Here is a 25,192-nt window from a genome sequence, read left to right as displayed (position 1 = left end):
GGGCGCCTCCTCTTTTATGGGCCTGCCGTCCTTGGCACGGGATGCAGGCGCAGTGCCGGGCTTGACGTACCTTGCAGCGACTTGTCTCGTCAAACACACCTCGGCAGCCGCCCGGAGCGGGGGAAAAAAATGCATTGTTTGTAGGCAAGAAAGTAACGGGGTGAGCTCACTCGCCCTTTCGCAGCCGGGCGGCTTTTTTTTTTTTTTTAATTAAGCCTGACGGAGGGGTGTTGGGTTGTTGTTTTTTTTAATTACGCCTGATGGTGGGCCTGATTCTGAACCCCTGACTCATGAGATTTGGCAGGCGGCGGCGATTCGGGTCTGTCAGGGCTCGTCGCTGGAGACAGCCCTATCGCAGGGCGAGCCGCGGGAGGAGACCACACCAGCTGCTCCGCGGGGCTGAGCAATGCAGCTGGCGTTAGGAGAGATTCCCCCGCTCAAGTCTTTGCAGGCCTGAGAGCCCGTTTGGGACGTTGCAAAGAGGCAGCAAGTCCGTCGTGCAAAGCACGCTGCGCACAGCCTGCCGAGAAATCGGCCTCTCAAAGACACCACTAACGCCCGTTAGAGCCATAACAGCACTGGTTGTGTGTGTGTGTGTACAACACTGGTGGGTGTGGGTCTGAACAGCACCGGTATGTGTGTTTTTGTGAACAGCAGTGATAGGTGTGTGAACAACACTGGTGTGTATCTGTGTGTGTGAGAACAGCACTGTGTGTGCGTGTGTGCGTGTGTGTGTGTGTGTGTGTGTGTGTGAGAGAGAGAGAGAGAGAGAACAGCACTGTGTGTGTGTGTGTGTGTGTGTGTGTGTGTGTGTGTGTGAACAACACTGGTGGGTGTGGGTGTGAACAGCACCGGTATGTGAGTTTTTGTGAACAGCAGTGGTGGGTGTGTGAACAACACTGGTGTGTATCCTGTGTGTGTGTGAACAGCACTGGGACGTGTGTGTGTGTGAACAGCACTGTGTGTGTACGTATGTGTGAACACCAGTGTGTGTGTGTGTGTGTGTGTGTGAGAACAACACTGGTGGGTGTGGGTGTGAACAGCACTGGTGTGTGTGTTTTTGTGAACAGCAGTGGTGGGTGTGTGAACAACACTGGTGTGTAGCCTGTGTGTGTGTGAACAGCACTGGTGTGTATCTGTGTGTGTGTGTGTGTGTGTGTGTGTGTGTGTGTGAACAGCATTGGTGTGTGGGTGGGTGTGAACAGTCTGTGTCTGTGTGTGGAGATTTTCCAAGTCTCCTTGGGAGTTTTGCTGGCCCACTCTTGACCATGTTCGTGGAGCCAGGTGCACAAATCCTCTAGGCAACTTTGAAAATCTCAGCCGAACACTTTTTTTACATTTATTTTTAATGCATCTGGGTTTGGGCAAACGGAGCAGCAGAGGAAAGTTGAACCAGCGTCCAACGATGAAAACAGCACGTGGTTCTGCGGCACTGTTGCCCTGGTCTACACCGGGGAGTTATTTTGAAATAACACGCGGAGCATCCCTGCTACCAAGCCTGCTATTTTGAAATAACGGGCTGGTTAGTTCGAAGTCTGTACTCCTGCTCTCCTCAGGGCGCGTCTACACAGCCCCCTTAGCTCGAAATAAGCTACGCGATTTGAGCGATGCAAATTGCGTCGCTCAGTTCGAGTTCATTTCGAAACAGCGTATTGCGTCATTCGGCGCACTCGACACAGCGTCAAATTTCAAAATAAAGCACAATTCTGAAACGTCCCTTGCTCCTTGTGGAATGAGGTTCACAGGGATGTCGGAATAGCAAGCCTGGCCTCTTTCGAAACAACGGGCTTGTTTCAAAGACACGGAATCGCTATTTCGGGATACCCGAAGTATCCTGAAATAGCGCCACAGTGCAGACATACCCACAGGGAATAACGTGAATTCTGCTATAGTTATTTCGAACTAGCGGTCGTGTGGACGCTCTGCCGCTGCTGTTTCAAAAGAGCTATTCCCCGGAGTCATTCAAACTAACTACTCCCCAGTGCTTCGTGGTGCTCTAAGTCGAAGTAATATTAAGGGAGCCTGCTTCGGACTCATTTTGAGGCTCCCCTGTAGAGTGGACACTCTATTTCAATATTGCTATTTCGGGAGTTTATTACTTCGAATTTAGTTATTTTGAAATAATTTCCTAGTGTAGACATGTCCTTAGAGACTAACAAAAATATATATCTAGCATCACAAGCTTTCGTGGGCAAAATCCACTTCCTCAGATGAGCGGGAGTGGAGGGGAAACAGGAACCCAGAATTTAGAACAGAAAAAAGGAGAGAGAGAGAAAAAAAAAGTACCTGCCAATTGGAGTGTGTGCGCTAATGAGTCTAATTGAGTAGGCTGCAGTGTGCCCACTCAATTAGCCTCATTAACACCTGCACTAAAATTGACAGGTATTTTCCCCTCTTTCTCCCTTTTTTCCTGTTCTAAATTTGGCCCGTTTTTTTCCCCCACTCCGACCCATCTGATACGGTGTACCTATTTTTGTCAGTCTCTAAGGAGCCCCAAGATGACTCGTTGTTTTTAAAGTTATAGACTCACACGGCTCCCCCCTCCAAGCCTTTCAAAGGCGACTCCAACTGGCATTTGCACGCACCCACAAAAATCAACGTAGCCCCACATGGCAAGAGAAGCCTCCGTCCAGCCTCAGAGCCTGCAAAAAAAAGAACATTGCAAAAAAAACCCCACACATCCTACCTTAGGGAGCATTTGCAAATTCCACTGCCCCCTAAGGAAACGTGCTCTCGATACGAATGAGGGATGTTAATGGTGAACTGGTTAACCAGTTAATTGGTAAACCTCGCCCTTAGCAGGTGAGGCTTATTGATTACGGCAGGGGTTCTCAAACGTTGTGATACCGCGACCCTCCAGGGGGTCGGGACCCACAGTTTGAGAAACGCGGGATTACGGTTAACCGGTAGAGGGTGGAGCAGCCCCCTGTGGGAATGGGAACAGGCAAGGATGTGCCAGCCCGTGGCGGCAGGGCGGGCGGCTGCTGCAATTGTTTAACTGATGACACTGAACATTTGAACTGGACTGAAATCAACAAGCGGCTGTAGAAATGACTTGGGTTCTGGAGGGTCAGAAAGTCTCTTCAGCCTTGATGTTAACAGAGCAACACCTGCTCAGGATACAGTCTTTGGTACCTAATGGGACTTCCACCGTCGGTTGGAGCCCTCCAACGGGTGTGTCCGGGGGGACGGCATTATCGATTACGTTCCATAGGGATTCTTTTTAAAAACAACCTCTAGAAAGGTCGCCCGTTCCCAAGCCGATCCCGTTGGACTTCTCAGCCGGGCTCTGTTCCACCAGCAACATGTGTGTGTGTGTGTGTGTGTGTGTGTGTGTGTGTGTGTGTGTGTGTACCGTGTGTGTGTGTACTGTGTGTGTACTGTGCTTGATTCCCCCCTCGCATTCCCCGCCCCCGCTGAGCTGAAATTTACGATGCTTGGCTGTGGGATTCCAGGCTGGAGCAGCAGTCTGCTCTCTTCCCGCTGGACTCCCCAGCCGTGTGGCGTGACGTCCAATGCTGCCCACCCTCCCTCAGGGAAACGTGCTCAAACATTGCTAGCGATGTGGGTGGTCCTGGCTTTTCGGGGCCCCTGCCTGCCATGGAAGAAGGGGGCTCTGAGTCTCAGGGAGCAGTTTCTGGGACTCAGACCCCAGGAAGAGATCTCAAAAGACCAAATTAGAAAATTAGAATTAGAAAAGAGAAGACTGAGAGGGGACATGGGAGCAACTTCCAAGTCCTTAAAAGGGTGTCACAAGGAGGAGGGAGAAAAATTGTTCTCAACCTCTGAGGACAGGACAAGAAGCAAGGGGCTTAAACTGCAGCAAGGGAGGTTGAGGTTGGATGTTAGGAAAAGCTTCCTCACTGTCCGGGTGGTGAAACACAGGAATAAATTGCCCAAGGAGGTTGTGGAATCTCCATCACCGGAGACATTTAAGAGCAGGTTGGACAGACGCCTGTCAGGGATGGCCTAGATGGTGCTTGGCCCTGCCGGGAGGGCAGGGGGCTGGACTCGATGACCTCTCGAGGTCCCTTCCAGTCCTAGGATTCTAAGAGAAAAGTCCCTGAAAATCAGTAGAAACGTTTAGCGAGTAGAATGACTCATAACCCAGATTCTGCCAACGTGTCTTCGGCAAATGTGGCTCCATCAACTTCCAGGCTGAAGAGTCTCTCTCGCCCTCCAGGACTTGAGTAATTTCTACAGACCCCCATGAATTTCATGCCCATGTCGGATGGAGCTATGACACCGAAACCGCTTTGCAGGAGGAAAGCAGAGTGATCAGAACCCGTCTTCCGATTGTTGCAGACTCAGGTGCGTGAGCTGCCAGCACAGGGACTGAATCCAAAATTAGAGGCTTAGGGGCACCATTCACAGTGTCTCACCGTGGGTTTGTTTTTTTTTCTGTTGATCACTTTCCAAACCAAGTTTCCTTTGCCTCAGAACTTGAAAGAACCTGAATTAAAACTGATTTGTTTATGCAATCTGAAAACCTGATGCGTGCCCAATCTGTGTCCCTCCAGCATTCCTGCTGCGTCTTATCGCCAAGGAGGTGAGTCATTAGCCCCTGAAGCTCGTTCAGTTAAAACATTTTTTTTAATTAATCATGTAATTAAACCACCAACGGTAGGGCCCAGGCAGCATTGTAGCAAGGGGGTGCTCTAATCCCAGGATTGTAGAGTTTGGCTGCTTACATCTCTGGAGGCTACAGAAGACAACATTGTGTAATTGTGGTGGGGGGATTTGAACCTGGGACCTCAGGGTAGAAGCCTCCAGCTTGCATGCTAAAGCCAACTGGCTCCCAGCTTAAGCATCCCTCCTTCTTACCTCTCACTCTAAGTGCTGCTACATGGAGCAGTGACCCACACCAGACCTAGGTCTACACTGCAAAGATAAATCAGAAAAAGAAATGCAATTTGCGGTATGTAAATTGCGTAGCCTTTCCCGCTTTACTGTCGAAAGAGGCTTTTCCGAAATTCGGCGCATCTGCACGGTGCCAAATTTCGGAAAAAAGTCCTCTTGCGACACATCCCTTTTTCCTCCTAAAACGAGCTTTCCAGGGAGGGCGAAAGAGCGTCTCCGCGTTTTCGAAAATGTTTCTGAAAAAGCGGATGTGTTCCTTGGACGAGGCATTGCTTTCCCGGGATACCTCTGGTATCGCGGAAAAGTGCTGCCGTCTAGTCGTAGCCGAAGTGTGGCTTACAGTTACATTTCCAAGATGAAGAAAATGACATCCTCTCCCATGTGATCTGTCCAGACATGGCCAGAGCAAAACTCCTTGGTCTGTTCCAACGTGCATTGGCTTTGAGCCTCATTGGTAATTAGCTTTGAGCCTCATTGGTAATCAGCACAAGCCGGGTGCCCACTGAAGTCTGTGGACCTACGTGGATGTCACAGTTCTGCAAAGGAGAGGAAAGTCAGGGCCAAAATGTCCTTGATTCATTGGTACCGTCCCATCACTGCTGGGGACACAGGTATAAGTCTAGAAAATTGGACCCACATGGGAAGATGGAAAGAGAGGACTGAGAGGGGACATGATAGCAGCTTTCGGGTATGTCTAGACTACACCTGTCTGTCAACAGAGAGATGTAGAATGGGCATGTCGAAATTGCTAATGAAGTAGGGATTTAAATATCCTGTGCTTCATTAGCATAAACATGGCCACTGCTTTTTTTCTAAATGGAGCTTTTTCGGAAAAAATTGGCAGTCTAGACACAGATCTGTCGAAAAATAAACCCTTTTTCGAAAGATCCTGGACTCCTCAAAAAATGAGGCCTTCAATTAAGTCCCTAAAAGGGTGTCACAAGGAGGAGGGACAAAAATTGTTCTCCTTGGCCTCTGAGGACAGGACAAGAAGCAATGGGCTTAAACTGCAGCAAGGGAGGTTGAGGTTGGACATTAGGAAAAACTTCCTACCTGTCAGGGCGGTTAAACACTGGAACAAATTGCCCAGGGAGACTGTGGAATCTCCATCCCTGGAGATATTGAAGAGCAGGTTGGACAGACACCTGTCAGGGATGGTCTCGATGGTGCTTGGTCCCGCCGTGAGGGCAGGGGACTGGACGTGATGACTTTTCGAGGTCCCTTCCCGTTCTAGGATTCTAGGATTCTGTGACTTCATACTGAGAGAAGGTTTTTACCTTTCAGATTTCTGGGTTGAGCAAATGATTTGGGGATGGGAGGGGGAGGCATTTCTCTGTTACATTTGTAACTCCCAATTCAGGCTTCCGCTTCAGAAGAATTTTCCCCCAGCTTGAGAATTTGCTCTTAAATTGAGAAGAAAGCTCTGATGGAAAGAATATGAATCCCGGCGTCTCCCAGCCGTGCGGGGTTGTGTGCGCGGCCAGGAGGCAGGCGTCTTTTGCTGGGAGGTGTGAAGGTGATTGATTCCCGAAAGGAGCAGCCTGGTTTGCAAAGAGGTTGTCTAGTTAACCAATCACCTGCAGCGTCTGAAGATTTCTGCGTTCTAGCCATGGTGAGGATTCATTAGACACATGCTAACCCCTGTAAATCTGGAGCCATCCAGATGAGTTCATCTGGATTTGCACTGGTGTAAACCCGGGATGAATTTGGCCCAATATGTCCATAAAAGGCATTTCTCTCTTCACAGGGTCCGTTAAGAGATATTGTGTGTGATCTATTAACTAGAGGCATCAAACTGGGATGCAGGGGATTTAGGTTTTGTTCTTCATTCTGTTCCTGACCTGCTGTGTCACCCCCAGGGAATTCGCTTCCCATCTTCGTGCCTGTGTTTACACTCTGACGTGTGGCCTTTCGTGTTTGTAGAGTCTGGTCAGTTACAATGGAACCTTGAGCTCAGCTGGGAGCATCATGTTGCAATAATAATGAGTGTAATCATAATGGGGTGACATTTTAGAAGCCTGGGTGTAACTGAGATTAGCCTCAGTGATTTTGGTAATGATGGGTTTAAATTAGACTGGAACTGAGTGGATCCTTAATCCACGTCATCTTCAAACCTCACCACTTAAAGGAACTAGGATTTAAAACGCGATAGCTGCGATGATAATTAGGTGGGGAAATCAATAAATAAAGGCCTGAGCTGCTTTTAACAGACATCTAAAGCAACCTGTGACAATGTCAACCCGTTCTGTAATTGGCAGGGAATAGCTATTAGCAAAGTGCAATGAAGAAATCATAGGTGAGCATTTCCAAAATAGCTTTAGAGACATGTGTTTTCTTGCTTCTTGAAGTACAAGGGTGTCATTTAAAACCCTAAATTATGATGTTATGTAAATCTGGGATTAACGCTTGTTTCTTAAAATATTCCACCCACTGTATCTACCAACTCATGCTCTGTTGCCGTACAAGAACCTCACAGCAGCACAACTTAAATTTAAGATATTTCTCCCAAAAGCTTCCAAAAGGCTCAATGAACAAATCTTTCTCATCCTGCTCCTTAAGAGTGCTTCTACACTGCACCCGAAGCTCAAAATAAGCTACTCAATTTGAGTGACACGAATCGCGTAGCTTATTTCGAGTCAATTTTAAAATAGCTCATGTCAAAATTTGGCGTTGTCTACATAGTACTTATTTCAAAATAAAGCGCTGTTCTCAAACGTCCCTTACTCCTTGTGGAATGAGATTAACAGGGACATCGGACTAGTGAGCCCATTGTATTTTGAAATCATGGGCGTGCTCCAAAGATTCGAGATCTCTCCAGGATCTCTCAATAGTGCTGAAGTGTAGATGTAGCCTAAGAGACGCAGAGGCATAATTTCTAAGGCTAGAAAAACCCACTGGGATTAGACCTTAAACCGTCTCCAAAATCACTCAGCAAAATTATTGCTGTTCATTAGTGGAGCTGGCTACAACTTTGTTTTGATGGAATGTACATTTTCCATTAAAGGAAAGTGTTTACAGAAAGTATCTGCTTTCTTTGACAATTTTTTTAAGCAGAAAACCGACTTTTTTTCAGTTTGCAGCCAAATGTTTTTCCATTTTCTGCTGAAAAATATTGGTCGTCAGTGGTCGAAAACTGGAAACACTGGGCCAAAACAACCAGCCAAAAATGGCAGCTGTACTCAGCTTTTTGGGTTTTGAGGTTTGGGTTTTTTTGACCAAAATGAAACATTTTCCATGTGGAAAAAGAAAAGCCCATTTTGTTTGTTACAATAAATCAATCTACTGTGAAAGAAGGTGCAGAAATATTCTGTACTGTAAACTCACCTCTTGGGTAAAAATAGGCAGTAATATATGGTAAATTACAATCCAGTTTTATTGGACACATTCCAAAAAGCCAAAAGGGAGTAAAACACAGAGTAATTATTGTTTGTCATTATTCTTGAAGACGTATATAAAACTGTAACTTTTTTTAGTGGTGCAATCACAAAAAATAACGTGAAAGAAACAAAAAAAACTGAATAGGACGCATGAAGGCAGTTCAGATAAATTTTAGCTATAACTCAGTTCTAGGGACTTTTGCTGTGTCTTTTGCTACTGATGTATATACTTAGAAGTGCAATATAAAATTATTTAGCATGACAGATTCAAATTTCAATAGCAAATAGGGAGTAACTTCTTAATACCAAGTTAAATATTTCAGATTTGCATCAGTGTGACTTACATGAGAGTCTAACCTCTGTGGACAAATATATATTTTATCATCTGTGATATATGTTGCTTGAATGTTCCACATGTGTGTCTTAAGAATTGTACTATGATTTACTGGATTCATTCTTAATAGCCATTTAATCAGAGTTAAAATTGCCCTGTTGGAAAAGTAAATGGTTCATAAAGTATTTTTTTAAAACACACATTCACTTTTCTCTCCTTTTTTACTCTTTTTGTATATATTTCTCTTTCAGTACTGTAAAAAGTCCAGAGCAGAGATCTCAGGTGGAATTTTCAAAAGCACTTATGGGGATAAGCTTTGTAAAGCTATATAGGCACCTAGTAGAGTTTTAAACACCTAGGCTATGTCTACACTGGCATGATTTTCCGGAAATGCTTAAAACGAAACAGTTTTCCGTTATAAGTATTTCCGGAAAAAGCACGTCTACATTGGCAGGATGCTTTTCCAGAAAAGCACTTTTTCCGGAAAAGCGTCCGTGCCAATGTAGATGCGCTTTTCCGCAAAAAAGCCCCGATCGTCATTTTCACGATCAGGGCTTTTTTGCAGAAAACACTATTGTACTTTCTATACTGGCCCTTTTCCGGAACAGTTTTCCGGAAAAAGGACTTTTGCCCAAACAGCAGCAGCATAGTATTTCCGGAAAAGCGGCTGATTTCTTACAGTAGATCGTCAGTGCTTTTTCGGAAATTCAAGGGGCCAGTGTAGACAGCTGGCAAGTTATTCTGGAAAAGCGGCTGATTTTCAGGAATAAGTGGCCAGTGTAGACACAGCCCTACCGTGTTGGGCACATACATGGTTTTGAAATGCTCACCGGGCACCTCTGAGCACCTTTAGGTGTCAAACTCTCTTAAAAAATTGGTGCCAAGGTTCTATTTTGAAAATTGACTTAGGAATTTAGGAGCTTTCATGCCATTGACTTTCAATGAGGCTTTAGTTCTTAGACCCAGATAAGGCATGTATTTAGGCACCTAACTCCCACTAATTTCCATCGGAATTAGGCACCTAAATACCTTTGACGATCGGGGCCCCAAATGCCTGTCACTTTTGAAAATGCCTAAGTCACTTGAGCATATTTGAAAATTTGATTTAGGAGCTTTTGAAAATCCCATTCCTTGTCTTTTGCGTGTATACAGACGAAATTTGTCAAAAGCGCCTAAATCACTAAGAAGCATAATTCTCATGGAAGGCCAAGAGGACTTAGGCTCCTACATTAATTACTGTGTCGCTTAAAAAAACGTTATCCAGAGCGAGACTAGCTAGAGTCTTTTTGTCAGTGTAAACATTACAGCATAATTATTCTTTTGGAAATCCGACCTGGCCCTGGTTAATTTTGTTTTATTCCCAGTAGATCAAAACTAGAGCTCTTACACAAACAGATGTGGGCATTTGTACACTGTAGCCTTTGGTAACACATGACCACAAGACTACATGTAAACTGTGTGGTAAATCTCATGTTTGCCTTTGGGCTTAGTGTTGAAAATGTAGCACAATTGGGTAAAGGTTCCTTTCAAGAAAAGCACATGAAGATTAGCATTTGATAAGCCATTGGCGCATCTAATCAGTGTGGCTGTAGCGAACATGTTCAAAGGCGGCTACCTAAAGTCAGTGTCACCACTTCCTTAATCCATATTCAGCTTCCGAACAGTCGCCGGAGTTTCAGAAGTGCCGAACTTCTCACGGCGTTGTTGACTTCAGCGTCTGTGCCTACTAAGCCACTTATTTGTGGAGCCTAAATATAGATTTTTGGAACAGACCTTCTAAGGCACTAACGAGGCCGAATGACTTTTAATGGGATGTGTGTGCCTAAATCCATTAGGCTCTTTTGAAAAATGTCTCCCTTAAGTTCTTCGGTGTGGGTGGCGAGCTTGGAAAGGTTGGCAACCTCTCAGGTGTCACAAACTGCAGTCAAAAGCCTTGTCTACGCTAGGCGGAGGGTCGACGCTGCAGCCATCGATCCACCGGCCATCAGTGTATCGGGTCTGCTGCAGACATGATAAATCAATCTCCGAGCTCGCTCCCAAGACAAAAAGAGTAGTTGGAGTCAAAGGGAGAGCAGACACCCGTTCCCTTACACAAGCACTTAGCTTTTAAACACGGGCTTGAGTCCCTTTCAGAAAATACTTGAGCACACGCTTTACTTAAGCACATGCTTAGCAGCTTTCCTGAATTAGGATGCAAGTGCTTAAAAGCTATGATGTCAGGAAACAAGTTGGGTCAATACCATTCATGCTAGAACTATCAGGGGGTAGCTGAACTAATGAAAGATGGAGGATTTACTACAGGGGTTTTCTTGGTAGAGTGGTGGATTTTTGTCACGGGGGCTAGTGTCAAGAGGAAGTTATACCTAGGTGGCTGTGCATAATTATCACCGGAGCAGTGGAGAATTGCTCAAACTTAACTCTTGAAGGTCTTCTTACTGGAAGAGGTTTTGGAGACAATTTTCACACCCACGCTGGTTCCTATCCCTGTGCCTTTGCCACTCCCGGTGCTGAAATTCCCTCCGCCGACACTCATCCCACTGCTGCCACCAACTCCATAGCCCAGGCTGAGCCCTCCTCCGCTTCCGAAGCTGAACCCTCCGCTTCCGAGACCTCCTCCACATCCGTAGCCGAGCCCTCCGCTCCCTCCTCCGAGACCAAGGCCGCTCCCGCCTCCATAGCCAAATCCTCCTCCGCCTCCTCCTAGGCCGAAGCCGCCAAACCCTCCTCCGAAACCAGCTCCGCCACCACCTCCAGCGCTGGAGCTGACCACGGCTGCAAGAAAACCACCGGCTGGTCAGATGCCCTGTCGTACCAGGCGCTGCGTTCCCCGAAACACGGGATCATAACTGCTCCTACAATTGAGTATTGCACTTGGGATGCCTGGCACTAAAAGAGCGGATGGAAATGAGTAGGCCGCAGGGTCTAGAATGGATAATTAGGTCCCCATGACAATCTGTGGCCACAAGTAGGTGTCAAAAAGACCTGGGGCTAGACTCTGGGACTAGCAAGCAGCAGACCCTTATATGGCGGAGTGGGGGGGCTGTCTGCTCTGTAACCCGGGGTCCCCCTGAACTGTGATGTGATTCCTACTGACTCACCCACATGGGTTAACTCAGACACCCAGGCTCAGCCTCCCAGGGAGAGAGACAAAGGGAGGAAGGCGGAGACCAACACCTGGCTGAGGGGCAGGGCTTTGGGGGGAGGCAGTGGCTGTCTGGGAAGCATTGGGAGAACGGGCTAAGCTGGGGGCTAGGGGTGATGGACCCTAACCCTAGGGCCTGAACTGGGCTGTATTCTGGGAAATCAATAAACGCCTCTGTTCGACTGGCTGGGGGAGACTGTTCTGGCTGCTCCGGGGGTGCCGGATCAGGGGAACCCCAACTCGCCGTCACAATGGGGCCAGCCATCGAGGGAGCAAATTCCCACCCTCGCCGGCCAGAGGACATCACCCCCGACCCGGCACCCGTCAGGAGGGGGAAATGCCCGAGCGACTTACAATAGCTGACGGGGACGACGCTCTCTCCAGTCAGCCTGGGGGGGAAGGGCGACAAAAAACAAAAAGTCAGCGGGGGTAGGGAGGCTTTTTGGACCCGCCTGCTGGCCACCGGGGGCCGGCGTTCGTGCCGGTGGCTCTTCCCGGCACGCGGGGGCTAAGCTCTTCGGAGTCTTTAAGGACAAAAGGGACCGTCAAGACCCATCTGTTTGCACGTTTGCCTAGGAAGCGAGTCTGCATCTGTCGGGGGTACGTCGTAACGGCCCCCCATTACCGTAAAACCCGATAACTGTCCGTGTACCGGGTGTACCTCTGAAAACCGGCACTCTCCAGCAGAAGCACGGGGGCTCCTGAACCAGGCCTGGGAACCTAAGGGCAGCAGGGCCAGCGGGGGCTGGGGGCAGCACGAGGTTGAGGTTGGCTCCCTGCAGTGACCGGAGCCCTACAGCAGGCCCCTGGAGCACAGAGCCCCTGGAGTGCAGCAGCTGATCTCAATGGACGCTCCGTGCCTCAGTTTCCCTGTCTGAATCACGGCGATGAAGACACTCCCCCTCCCCTCCTGTGCTCTGTCCTGCCCCCACCTGCTCTCCTCTCCTTCCAGCAGCTTGTTGTAGGTGGCGATCTCGATATCCAGGGCCAGCTTGACGTTCATCAGCTCCTGGTACTCCCGCAGCTGGCGGGCCATGTCCTGCTTGGCCTTGTTCAGGGCCGCCTCCAGCTCCGCCAGCTTGGCCCGGGCGTCCTTGAGGGCCAGCTCGCCCCGCTCCTCAGAGTCCGCGATGGCCGTCTGCAGGTTGGCGCACTGCAGGGGGCGGGAGCGGACTTCCCTTTAACCCCCCGGACCTTTTCCACCACGTTCCACCCCCTCCTGGGGCAGGACAGACCTCTCAGGCAAAAACCCCTGGCTCCTATCTGCCCTGGCTGCTACTAGCCCCGGTGGGGGGGGGGGGGCGGGAGCTGGCCAGCAGATTTCTGCAGGGGTTTCGTTATTCTGGCTTTTCACCATCATCACCCCGGAGGGGCTACGGAGGCACAATGGCCGGTCTGAGAGTGGCGTGGCTTGAACCGATCCACGGGCGCGCCGGGCGACATTGGCTCACCGAGGAGACACAACGCAGCCCCGCTCCTCCCTAGAGGAGGGCGCATCTCCTGCGCTCTTTTGCACCGAAGCAACGGGAAAGAAGGGATGAGCAAGGGCTTGGTGGGGCTGGAAGAGAGCTCCTTCCACCTTCCCTGGCTGTGGTCAGCAGCCTACGGCCCGTGGGCCGCCTGTGGGCCACAGACACCTATCTACCTCGCTCCCCACCCACCTCTCATGCACTGGGGCACTGGGCACGCTTCCCCCACATTCCCAGCCCTTTCGGAGTGCCACGAATCAGCTGATCCGGGCTCTGTTCCGGCTCCTCCCCCCAAAGCTAGAACGCCACGAATCAGCTGATCCGGGCTCTGTTCCGGCTCCTCCCCCCAAAGCTAGAACGCCACGAATCAGCTGATCCGGGCTCCGTTCCGGCTCCTCCCCCCAAAGCTAGAACGCCACGAATCAGCTGATCCGGGCTCCGTTCCGGCTCCTCCCCCCAAAGCTAGAACGCCACGAATCAGCTGATCCGGGCTCCGTTCCGGCTCCTCCCCCCAAAGCTAGAATGCCACGAATCAGCTGATCCGGGGTCCGTTCTGGCTCCCCCCCAAAGCTAGAACGCCACGAATCAGCTGATTCACAGCTGTCCGAACTCTGGGGGGAAGGGCAGTGTGGGTCCCAGTGCACGAGAGGTGTGGGGGGGGGAGGAGAGGGGCAGAAAAGGGTGCACAGGCCACATGCACCCCGTTGAAATGAAGGAGGGCCACTCATGTGACCCACACCCTGTCCTTGGCTGAGCAAGCTGCTCGGTGGCTATGGGGCAGTGTCCCTCAGTGGGGCGGCATGAAATGACTCCCATGGGACGGCTCACCATCCACGGATTGCAGCAGGTGCGGGTAGGCAGCCTCGCAGCCCTGCAAGAACCCGAGCTGGGGGCGGGTGAAGGGGGGGCAGGAAACCCGGGATGGGCAGTTCGGAGGTTTCCCATCCCTAGTGCCGTGGCTCGTTCCTACCTGGTTCCTGGCGTTCTCGATCTCGGCCCGCAGCCTCTGGATCATGCGGTTGAGCTCGGAGATCTCCCCCTTCGTGTTCCGCAGGTCGTCGCCGTGTTTCCCGGCGGTGGCTCGCAGCTCCTCAAACTAGTATGCAGAAACGAGCGCAAAAAACCCACCCCCAAGATAGGATGTGATCGAGGCCTATAAAATCACGACTGGTGTGGAAAAAGTGACTAAGGAAACGTTATTTACTTCTTCCCACAATATAAGAATTAGGGGTCGCCCAATAAAATGAAGAGGCAGCCGGTTTAAAACAAACAAATGGAAGGTTTTCTTCACTCAGCGCACAGTCAACCTGTGGAACTCCTCGCCAGAGGATGTGCTGAAGACCAGGACTTTAACAGGGTTCACAAAAGAGCTAGATAGATTCATAGAGGTTTGGTTCATCAATGGCTCTTAGCCAGGATGGGTAGGAATGGTGTCACTAGCCTCTGTGTGTCTGGCAATGGATGACAGGGGAAGGATCAGTTGAGGATTACCCCCCTCTGGGGTATCTGGCATTGGCCACTGTGGGCAGACAGGACACTGGGCTGGACAGACCTTTGGTCTGACCCAATCGGGCTGTTCTGATGTTCTAATATCGAGCCAAGCCCGTTCCCACACCCGCCTGGGCCTGGGAAAGGAACAAAACGCCCACCGAAGCGCGGCACGGACATCGCGGGTCCGCTGGCGAGAGGTCCCCTCACCTTGGTCTGGTACCACGACTCCGCCTCGGTGCGGCTCCGGTTGGCAATGTCCTCGTACTGCGCCTTGACTTCGTTCACGATGCTGCTAAGGTCCAGATCTCGGTTGTTGTCCATTGACAGGATGATGGAGGTGTCGGAGACCTGCTCGTTCAACTGGGCCAGTTCCTGCAGAAATACGTGGCCATCCTGAGCCATCTCTGCTGCAAGACTGTCCCGATACCCCCCTCTGCCTTTAAACAGGCTGGGCCTACCTCCCCATCCATGCACCTAGGTGCCAATGAGGAGAAAAACCCGTGTGTGTCCGTGGAGCTGCTCTGGATCGGCACCGGTGTCACACACCAAAGAAAGAGTCCGTGCTCGTTAGAATTGTTGGTCCAGATTCCAGTGTGAATCTGCCGAAATCCAAAGTGATTCCGCACCTGGGTCAACCCAGAGCAAGTCCACAGAAGTCGATGAGGTGACTCCAGCTTTACAAAGGAGTGTTTGGGCACCGCGTTTCAAGAAAGATGTGGAGAAATTGGAGAGGGTCCAGAGAAGAGCAGCAAAACTGATGAAAGGTCTAGAGAACGTGAGCGATGAGGGACGGCTGAAAGAATTGGGCTTGTTTCATTTGGAAAAGAGAAGCTTGAAAAGAGAAGCCGTTTTCAAGTGAACTATGTTACAAGGAGGAGGAGGAAAACTTGTTCTCCTTGGCCTCTGAGGACAGGACAAGCAGCAATGGGCTTAAACTGCAGCAAGGGAGGTTTAGGTTGGACATTAGGAAAAACTTCCTGCCTGTCCGGGTGGTTAAACACTGGAATAAATTGCCCAGAGAGGTTGTGGAATCTCCATCTCTGGAGATATTGAAGAGCTGGTTGGACAGACACTTGTCAGGGATGATCTAGACAGTATTTGGTCCTGCCATGAGGGCAGGGGGCTGGACTCGATGACCTCTCGAGGTCCCTTTGGGTTCTAGGAGTCTATGATCAGAATCTGGCCACTGGTGTTTTTATTTAAGCCACTCACAGAGACAGGAGTGTGTTGCAAAGGGCAGTATCCGAACGCACTCCAGGAAGGGAAGTCTGACAGGCTAGCAGTCCCAGAAGCGGCATGGAGTCGCTGTATTGACCCCGAGTAGGACGGTGGTTGGGTACTTAGAAATCCCAACGATTATTCTCTTGCCAGACAAGGCGGCCTGGGGTTTTATTTATGCTGCTGGCACCCGTTGAGGCTTGGCCCAAGATCAGAGCCCCTTTGGCTCAAGCACTGGGCACGCACAGGACGAGACAGCCCCCAAGCTGGATGTAGACAAACCCACAACGAAATGACTTGACCCTTAGACCAGACAGCAGGAGAAAAGGCACAAGGAGGAACCCGACCCCAGCCCAACACTCTAGCCACTGGGCGCCGACCCCCTCCCACGTCCCGCCTGCCCCGGGGCAAGGGGCGTGTTTCAGCTCCCGGCCGAGCACCGGGAGACGAGTCCGTACCGTGTCGTGGAGCGTTCGGAGGAAGCTGATCTCATCCATCAAGGCGTCCACTTTGGCCTCCAGCTCGGTCTTGTTCATGTAGGCGGTGTCCACATCCTGAGAGACACGGCGCACCGTTACCACGGCAGCCCAGAGGCCTGGGCCGGCGCCGACACCCCGGGCTCGACTCGGGGTGGCGGTCGAGCTGCTTTTCCCTACAGGGGCTGGGCAAGTTGGTGCCAAATCTATTTGTGGGCCCCCGTGGGAGCAATGGAGCATGGCACGGTGATGGGGGGTGCTACTCCCCAGAGCCAGACGCACACTGGCTGCCCCACCACCCCTGCCCAGCCGTCCGCTCTGTAGCGCACACCACACAGCGATCTTCTCTGCCCCCTCCAGGCCCAGCACCCCACTCTGGTCCTCCAGGGACCCCCTGCCCCACGCCCTGCCTCCTGGCTGGACTCCCCAGGTACGTGCCTGCTGGGCGGAGCCACTAGGGGCACCAAGGATGGTCCCAGACCCTCAGGAGAGGCACAATCAACCAGGACAGCACCTGCCTCAGCCAGGCTCCCTCAGGGCCCACCTGGAGGGGCCCAGCCAAGCCCCCCACACTGCCCCTTCCCCCCACTGGCTGAGGCTGGCCGGTGTGATGGAGCGGGGGGGCTGTCTGCTCTGTGCCCCGGGGTCCCCTGCGCTGGGATGTGATCCCCACTGACTCACCCACGTGTATTGGCCCAGACACCTAGCCCCAGCCTTCCTTCCTGAAAACACGACAAGCGTTTTCATTGATCTTAGCCTCAGGGTGATGGTCTGCCCAGCTCACCTTCTTGAGCACCACGAAGTCGTTCTCCGCATTCGTGCGCTTGTTGATTTCGTCTTCGTACCTGGAGGAAGGGAAGGCAGCGTGAGCTCTCATTAATGGAATGAATGAGAACACGTAGGAGAGGCAGGCAGGAATGTCTTGGCTGAGCTCACACGTGCACGCGCCTGTGTCTAAGATGAACCTGGCAACCTTTCTTGTCGCATGATCATCGCTTCGGCAAAAATGCACGGTCATCCTCTTTTGCAAATTGCATGTCTTGTGCGCACGCTGGTTCTGTGTGCTGCTCAAATGTTTGGCTTCAAAATAAGAATAAGAACAGCCAGACAGAGTCAGACCAAAGGTCCATCCGGCCCAGTGTCCTGTCTGACCACAGTGGCCAACACCAGATGCCCTAGAGTGAGTGAACAGAACAGGGAATCATCAAGTGATCCCTCTCTTGTCATCCATTCCAGCTTCTGACAGAGGTAGGGACACCATTCCTACCCATCCTGGCTAATAGCCATTAATGGACCTAACCTCCATGAATGTATCTAGCTCTGTTTTGAACCCTGTTAAAGTCCTGGCCTTCACAACATCCTGTGGCAAGGAGTTCCACAGGTTGACAGAGCGCTGCATGAAGAAAAGCTTCCTTTGGTTTGTTTTAAAACTGCTACCTCTTCATTTAATTTGGGTGGCTTCTATTTCTTGTGTTATGGAAACATGTAAACAGCTTTTCCTTATTCACTTTCTCCACACCGATCATGATTTCATAGATCTCTAGCATATTTAGAGGGGAAAAAAGAAATCTTGCCCTTCCGTTCTCTTCCTGCGCTGCAGTGCAGAAGTGACTGGTTTTCTTTTCAAAATTCCATAGTTTCAACTTTTGTAAAACACGTGGGGGTGGTTCTGTCCCACTCTCTGAAGTGAAGCCAGATAGGGAATCTGACATCTGGATGCTGCCTCAGGCTCCATCGCCCTATGGGTTCATGGCCCTGTGGGTTTCATCTCCTCTTGTCTTCTTTTCTCCTTAATCAGGACCACCCTTAGGTGTATGCAGAATATGCAGCTGCGCAGGGCACCGCTACATCGGGGTGCCTCCACGCAGGGTACCATAAACCGTAAGGACAGCCCTTCTAAAAGCTGGAATGCTGCTGAAGGGTCAGGTGCAAGATCTGAACCCCAGATCGCAAAGTACGAGCCATGGCGGATGGAAGCAAAGGAACAAACGTACCTCTTTGGGGCAGGAGAAAACAAATCCTCGTTCTATGCATGCCAGCCACTAGACCCAAATGGGTTCCCTTTCTGTTCCATATTTGGACAGCCCAGCTCCTGGCTTTTGGCCCCGGACGCCCGGACAAAGTAGATGTACCACTTGGAACAGATACATTGATAATGTTTGTTGCAATTCTGGAAAAACGTCTTACGGGTCGAACTTTTCGAGTCCGGCACCGTCAGGATCTGACTGGTGCCACAACAGAGAATTTGCCGGGCCACGGGAAATACCATCTAGCAACATTACCAAGTCTGCCACAGCATCTGGACTCTTTGAAGACATGTGGGGAAGGGGTAAATTAGAGCAAAATAACAGCCCAGAACACTGAGAGCCAGGACTGGCGGCTGTACACAAACTTTATGGGACTACGGGAAACTTGGCTACCCCCATGCTAAGCGGCCATCCAGCAAACTCGAATCATGCCAGACCATGGAGGTTGCTGGACCAGAGAGAGCCGGACAAGACAGGCTCAACCTGTCCAACTAGGGCTGGTTGCAGAATGAAATTTCCCCCCGGGGGAAATTCAGACATCTCAAAATGCGCTGTCGTTCTAAACCAGAGCAAAACGGTTGACATTTCGACTATTTTTTTTTCCACAATGGAAAAAAAAAAGCAGACCACTGAAATATTTTTGTTTGTAGTAATAGCAGATCGGTGTGTTCGGCTAGCAATTAAATATAACGGTAAATAGGAGTCGGTACAATATTAAGCATAGATATAAAATCATTGCACTGTAACAGTCAAAATGAAACAAACCAGGCACGTTGAAATGAAATGTTCCAACGTGACCAAAACAAAACGAGAACGGAGAAGATTCCTGCCAGTGCGTTTCCACTGAACAGCTCTTCCAAATCCACGTGCCTCCATGAAACTGCGTTTGACTTTGACAAATTTGCCGTTTCCAGCAGCAGACTCTTCCATCTCACTTGTGATCAATTACGGTAGCCTGAATCCCAGTAAACTCGCTGTCTTAGAATCACACAATCCCAAATCCCCCCTCACTCTTCTCTTCTGCAGCCTAAACAAGCCCAAATCCCTCAGCCTCCTCTCATAGGTCATGTGCTCCAGCCCCCGAATCATTTTCATTACCCTCCATTGAACCTTCTCCAATGCATCCACATCCTTTCTGTAGTGGGGGGCCCAGATGTGGCCTCCCCAGTGCCGAATAAAGGGTACTAGTCACTTCCCTAGATCCACTGGCCATGCTCCTCCTAATGCCCCCCACTATGCCATTAGCTTCCTTGGCTATGGGGTTCCCTTGGCTGCCCGGGGACCTGGCACCCACTTTCCAAAAGGGCGGGCTGTGTATTGTACAGGTCGGCACAGGTCAGGGGAACGCCCTCCCCTTACACATTCACTTACTTGTTCTTAAAATCCTCCACGAGGTCCTGCACGTTCCGGAGTTCGCCCTCCAGCCGCCCCCGTTCGCTTAACAGGTTGCTCAGCTGCTTCCGCAGGTTGTTGACGTAGGCCTCGAAGAGGGGGTCCAGGCTGCTCTTGCTGGAGGTGGATTTCTGACCCTGGTCCTGCAGGAGGCTCCACTTGGTCTCAAGAACTTTGTTCTGCTGCTCCAGGAAGCGGACCTGAAACCCACCAGGCAAAAGCTATTTAATGGAAGAGCTTGGCCAGCCGGCTGATGCCCCAGAACTTGGTGGAGAGGAAATATTAAATCCACCCCTCCATATTCTCAAAACCAACAGGCCCGACCCCCACGTTCTCACAGGCACATTGTTTTTAGCCCAGCAATTCTCCCATTGGCTAGCTCAACTCCGGCAGCAGGCTGGTGTAGAAGCTTGGGGAACAGGGTCGGACTCAAGCTATCTGGGTTCTAGTCCTGTCGTTGGCCGTCTGACTGCCGTGCCTCAGTTTCCCCATCTTTGTGAGTGGCATCATGACTTTTTGCTTCCTTGGTAGCGAAGCATTAGCATGATCTAGTTCAGCGATGGCCAGCCCATTCCGGGCAAAGAGCCAAGATATGCATGGATCCAGCGCTAAGAGCTAGGACAAAGTTGTAGAGCAAAAAAAGGACTCTGCCCCTTTAAGAAAAAGCATTTAGAGGCTTTTTGGCCACGTCAGGCTCCTTCCGGCACCATCTTTAATGGCCATGCCGGATGGCTCCCCTACCCCGGTGAGCACAGGGAGCCGGGAGGAGAGGGCCATTTTCAGGGGTGCAGGGGTTGCTTTAGGAGTGATGGGGGGGCAGCTTAGCAAGCCTCACCCTGGGGGGGGGGGAAGAGCCACATGCAGCTCGTGAGCTGCGGGTTGACCACGGCGGCTCCTTCATTTGGGCTCTGTCGTTACTTCAGCCTCCCCTGGGTAAGGGCACGTGTCCGAGTAAACCCAAGGAAAGACCCCAATACAGAAATATGGAACCACGAGAAATCCGTAGAGACTAACAAAAATATAAACAGCATCCTGAGCTCTCGTGGGCAACACTCACTTCCTCTGATGGGGGATCTTTGCGCATGAAAACTCATGGCACTATCTATATTTTTGCAAGGGTACGTCTACACCGCAACATGCTTTCAAAATAACTTAGTCCGCGTCTATACTCCGACTCCTGGAACCCGCATTGTACGAGGAGGAAGGGAAGTCGGAGGAAGAGTGCTCGATTTCGAAATCAGTGCTGTGTAGACGCTCCCAATTTCGAAATAAGCGATGCAATTGATGTAGCTCGATTTGCGTAGCTTATTTTGAGGCAAGCCCTGCTTTGTAGACACACACAGGACTACTCGTTTTTAAAATTACAGACTCACACGGAAACCCCTCTGAAATATGGAGCTGGCCCTAGATAGGGGGCTAAGCAAAAACCAAGACTTCGGCATGTGGTCAAGCATTAGCAGAAAGGGGAGAGTGAGACAAAGGGTGTGTCTAGACTACATGCCTCCGTCGACGGAGGCATGTAGATTAGACAGATCGGCAGAGGGAAATGAAGCCGCGATTAAAATAATTGCGGCTTCATTTAAATTTAAATGGCTGCCCTGCTCTGCCGATCAGCTGTTTGTCGGCAGATTGGGGCAGTCTGGACGCGCCGCATCGACAAAGAAGCCTTTCTTGATCGGCACAGGTAAACCTGGTTTCACAAGACATACCTGTGCCGATCAAGAAAGGCTTCTTTGTCAACATGGCGCGTCCAGACTGCCCCGATCTGCCGACAAACAGCTGATCGGCAGAGCGGGGCAGCCATTTAAATTTAAATGAAGCCGCAATTATTTTAATCGCGGCTTCATTTCCCTCTGCTGATCTGGCTAATCTACATGCCTCCGTCGACGGAGGCATGTAGTTTAGACGTACCCAAAATGTCCCAGTTAGACACAAACACACATTTTCACTGCCATTTCAAACAGTGTCCAAAAAAAAACAAAAAAAACATGGATGCAAATAGGAATGACACGTTTGTGAATGTTGATCTCCATGTTGCCATTTCCTTCTTCCCTCTTTGGGTCTGTGGTGGGGGTTGGGATGGAGCAAATCAAATCCCCGTGGCTTCCGTTTCCGAGATGAACCCGGGAGAAATCTTCATTTTCGTCACCGACTGGAAAGTTTGACTCAATACGTGCAACTAGGAACCATCTGCAGCCCACGAGAGTTTGGTGCCCACTTCCACGTGGTTGCCTTTCAGGTGCCAGCGGACGGCTCGTTATTTTTGCTCCAACTGACGAGCCCAGTGACCCCGCTGAAATTTGCTGGCAGTTAATTAGTGTGAGTAGTGATCCTGCTACGAAAACGGGCCTTTTCCGTTCCGTTCCCGCCACCGACCTCCTTCCATCCCGCCCATCTCCGGAGGTTCGGCTCCAACGCTCACCTTGTCAATGAACGAAGCAAATTTGTTGTTGAGGCTCTTGATCTGCTCCCTCTCCTCCTTCCGCACCTGCTGGATGCTTGGGTCAATCTCCAGGTTCAACGGGGCGAGGAGACTTTGGTTGACAGTCACTTCTTGGATGGTCCCCACGCTGGGTGCACCGCCACCGCCAAAGCCTGCCGGACTTCGGCCCCCACCAAAGCCTACGCCCAGGCCCCCGCCACCAGCACCCGCGCCGCCGCCAAAGCCAAATCCGCCAAAGCCAAATCCGCCCCCAGCGCCGCCTCCCCCCAGACCGAGCCCACCTCCACCAGCTCCCCTGCCAAAGCCGGCTCCGCCACCAACACTTCCCCCGCCAAACCCGAAGCCTCCCCCAGCTCCGCCCCCAAAGCTGCTCCGGAGGTTGCTGCCGCCCCCGATGGAAATTCTCTTGGTGCTCCCTAGGTTATAGAGGCTCCGGCTGCCAAAATTCCCTCCGCCTCCGAGCCGCCCAAAAGCGCCACCGCCTCTGGAGACGGTGGCGGAGCTGAAGCTGAGCCTGTGGCTACTTGGGATCACGGCGGAGACGGCGCTGAAACTCTTGTGCCCCCCGCCGGAGCGGAGGCTGCCGGACTGCCAGCTCATCGCGGCGGGCGAGGTCCGTGCGGCGGCGGGCCAGGGAGCGGAGTCGGAGAACGGCGCCCCGCGGTGAGCACCCCGTCGGATCCTGGCCCCTTTTATCCTGTCGGCGAGGTGGGCTGGGTGGCCTGGAGGCAAAGCCGTCCGCTGAGCACCTGAGTGGGTTTGACACGCCCAGCAGGCAGGTGTCAAAATGCGCTCGTTAGGCGCTCACCGAAGCGAAACGCACCTGCGGTGCTGGGGTGCAGCGGCCTGGCCGAAAAGCTTCCGCCCCGCCCCACAGTTACCTAACCGCTCCTTTTCCAGCTGCCCGGTTTCAGACACGGAGCAACAGCCGGGTGGGGTCAGAGCCAAGTTCCCATTAGCCCAGCGTCCTGGCTGCCCACAGTGCCCAATGCCAGGTGCTCCAGAGGGAGTGAACAGAACAGGGAATCATTGAGTGAGGCTAGGAACACCCTTCCTACCCATCCTGGCTAATAGCCATTGATGGACCTAACCTCCATGAATTTATCTAGTTCTTTTTTGAACCCTGTTAAAGTCCTGGTCTTCACAACATCCTGTGGCAAGGAGTTCCACAGGTTGACTGTGCACTACGTGAAATACTTCCTTTGGCTTGTTTTAAACCTGCTACCTACTCATTTCAATTGTTATGTGTTATGGGAACAAGGAACTAACTTTTCCTTATTCAGTTTCTCCACACCAGTCATGATTTTATAGACCTCCATCACACACCCCCTTCGTCTCTTCTTTTCTAAGTGGAAAAGTCCCAGTCTTTTTAGTCTCTCTCCATATGGCAGCCGTTCCAAACCCCTCATCCTTTTTGTTGCCCTTTTCTGAACCTTTTCAAATGCCAAGCGATCTTTTTGGAGATGAGGCAACCACAGTTGTACACAGTATTCGAGATGTGGACATAGCATGGTTTTTTATAGAGGCAATAAGATATTCTCTGTCTTATTCTCTCTCCCTTTTTTAATGATTCCTGACATTCTGTTTGCTTTTTTGGCTGTGGCTGCACATTGAGTCTTGGATTCTCCGGCAGCAAAACAATGTTGCTTCGACATGAACTTACTCCGCACAATGAGCCGAGTTTTGAGGATCCATTTCACACCCCGGTGGAGCTCTCCTACGTGGGTTTCACTTACCCCTTCGCCCCCCATGGCCGTCATGCAGAGCCGGTGAGTGAGCATGTGCCGGGTGGCAACAAAACCCAATTCTTGAGCGTGAGGCCCAGACACAAATAACGAGGTGACCCAGTATGCTAGTTAGTTTTACCAATTCAGAGTGTGTGCAGCTAGGAACAGAGAGGAGTGGAATACGTCAATTTCCTGGCTGATCCATCTGGTCAGGGGTGCCTGGTGCCGGGTGGGGAGGGGTACCGGTAGGAGAGGGCATGTGGGGGCTCCCCAGTTAGCAATTAAAATTTTGGCAGGGGCATAATCCTCAGGGCTGCCACGGATCACCTATGCATGTGGCGTTTTATATTCGCTTCAAAGCGCCCCTAGCTAAAACAATGCATTCATTAGCAAGGTGAATGGGAGATTTGTCTAAATTAATTTGACTGAAATTAATATCCTACTAGTGCCGTTAAAAGTCTCCTCCTTACCAATGCTCAACACAAATTTCACCAGGATTCCTGGCTTGGAGGCAGAGAACAGCTGTTTGGCAGCCGCCCTGGCGTGACGATCAGTGATGGAGACAGCTCTGTTGAGGGACTAGGAGCGGTGCCGTTTTCCTACTGATTGCTCATAGGGTAGTATGGCTTAGTGGCTAGAGCCTGGGCCCTCGGGAGACCTGGATTCCATTCCTTGCTTAGGTGGGTGACTGTGGCAAGATCTCTCAACACGCTCTGTCTCTGGTTCCTCATTTGTACACATAAATGTGAATCATGTGAACTGCTTTGGGAACTACTGATGAAAAACAGCACAGAAAAGCGAGGCATGGCATTTCTCACACTCATTTGCCCATGATAAGCTAGGAAGTCACTGCCTTTTTCTCCTGGGTTTGTGCAGCACCTCACGCAATGGGGCCTGGATCCAGGCCTGGGGTTCCTAGACACTACGGGAACGGCGGTCTACAGGGGGATCTGTCGAGAAAAAAAGCCTTTTTCAACAGCTCCTGTAAACCTCCTTGCAGGAGGCATAAGGGATCTGTCGAAAAAGGCTTTCTTTCTCCACAGATCCCCCTCTAGACCGCCGCTTTTTGCCGACAAAGTGCCGCGGCGGCAAAAAGCAGCGGCCATTTTTATGCAAATGAAGCATGGGATATTTAAATCCCCACCTCATTTGCAGCGTCAACCTGCCTAATTTGCATCCTTCTGCTGACAGAGGGATGCAGTCTGGACATACCCTACAGCAGTACAAATCTACTAT

At 51.0% G+C, this 25,192-nt stretch overlaps 1 protein-coding gene across 1 annotated transcript; it reads right to left on the bottom strand.

Annotated features, from left to right (window-relative positions):
* Nucleotides 1-8,221: 8,221 nt before the first annotated feature.
* On the bottom strand, nt 8,222-22,877 carry LOC102462511 (keratin, type II cytoskeletal cochleal-like). Its single transcript, XM_075901666.1, has 9 exons — nt 22,209-22,877; nt 19,766-19,986; nt 17,152-17,212; nt 16,350-16,445; nt 14,881-15,045; nt 14,153-14,278; nt 12,646-12,866; nt 12,068-12,102; nt 8,222-11,343 (listed from the first exon to the last, which is right to left on the bottom strand). The coding sequence occupies exons 1-9, from the start codon at nt 22,827-22,829 to the stop codon at nt 10,985-10,987; spliced, it is 1,905 nt and encodes a 634-aa protein (XP_075757781.1). The 5' UTR covers nt 22,830-22,877; the 3' UTR covers nt 8,222-10,984.
* Between the last annotated feature and the right edge of the window lie 2,315 nt (nt 22,878-25,192).

Source organism: Pelodiscus sinensis, chromosome 19 (assembly GCF_049634645.1).
Source record: "Pelodiscus sinensis isolate JC-2024 chromosome 19, ASM4963464v1, whole genome shotgun sequence".
NCBI lineage: Eukaryota > Metazoa > Chordata > Testudines > Trionychidae > Pelodiscus > Pelodiscus sinensis.
The sequence above is the reverse complement of the archived record's forward strand: the minus strand, read 5'-3'. Positions and strand labels throughout refer to the sequence as shown.

Coding starts and splice junctions, on each gene's coding strand:
- LOC102462511 (XM_075901666.1), bottom strand. CDS start 22,829: ATGAGCTGGCAGTCCGGCAGCCTCCGCTCCGGCGGGGGGCACAAGAGT. Junction 19,987..22,208: donor TTGCTTCGTTCATTGACAAG/GTGAGCGTTGGA, acceptor GGTGGGTTTCAG/GTCCGCTTCCTGGAGCAGCA. Junction 14,279..14,880: donor AGTCGTGGTACCAGACCAAG/GTGAGGGGACCT, acceptor TCTGCATACTAG/TTTGAGGAGCTGCGAGCCAC.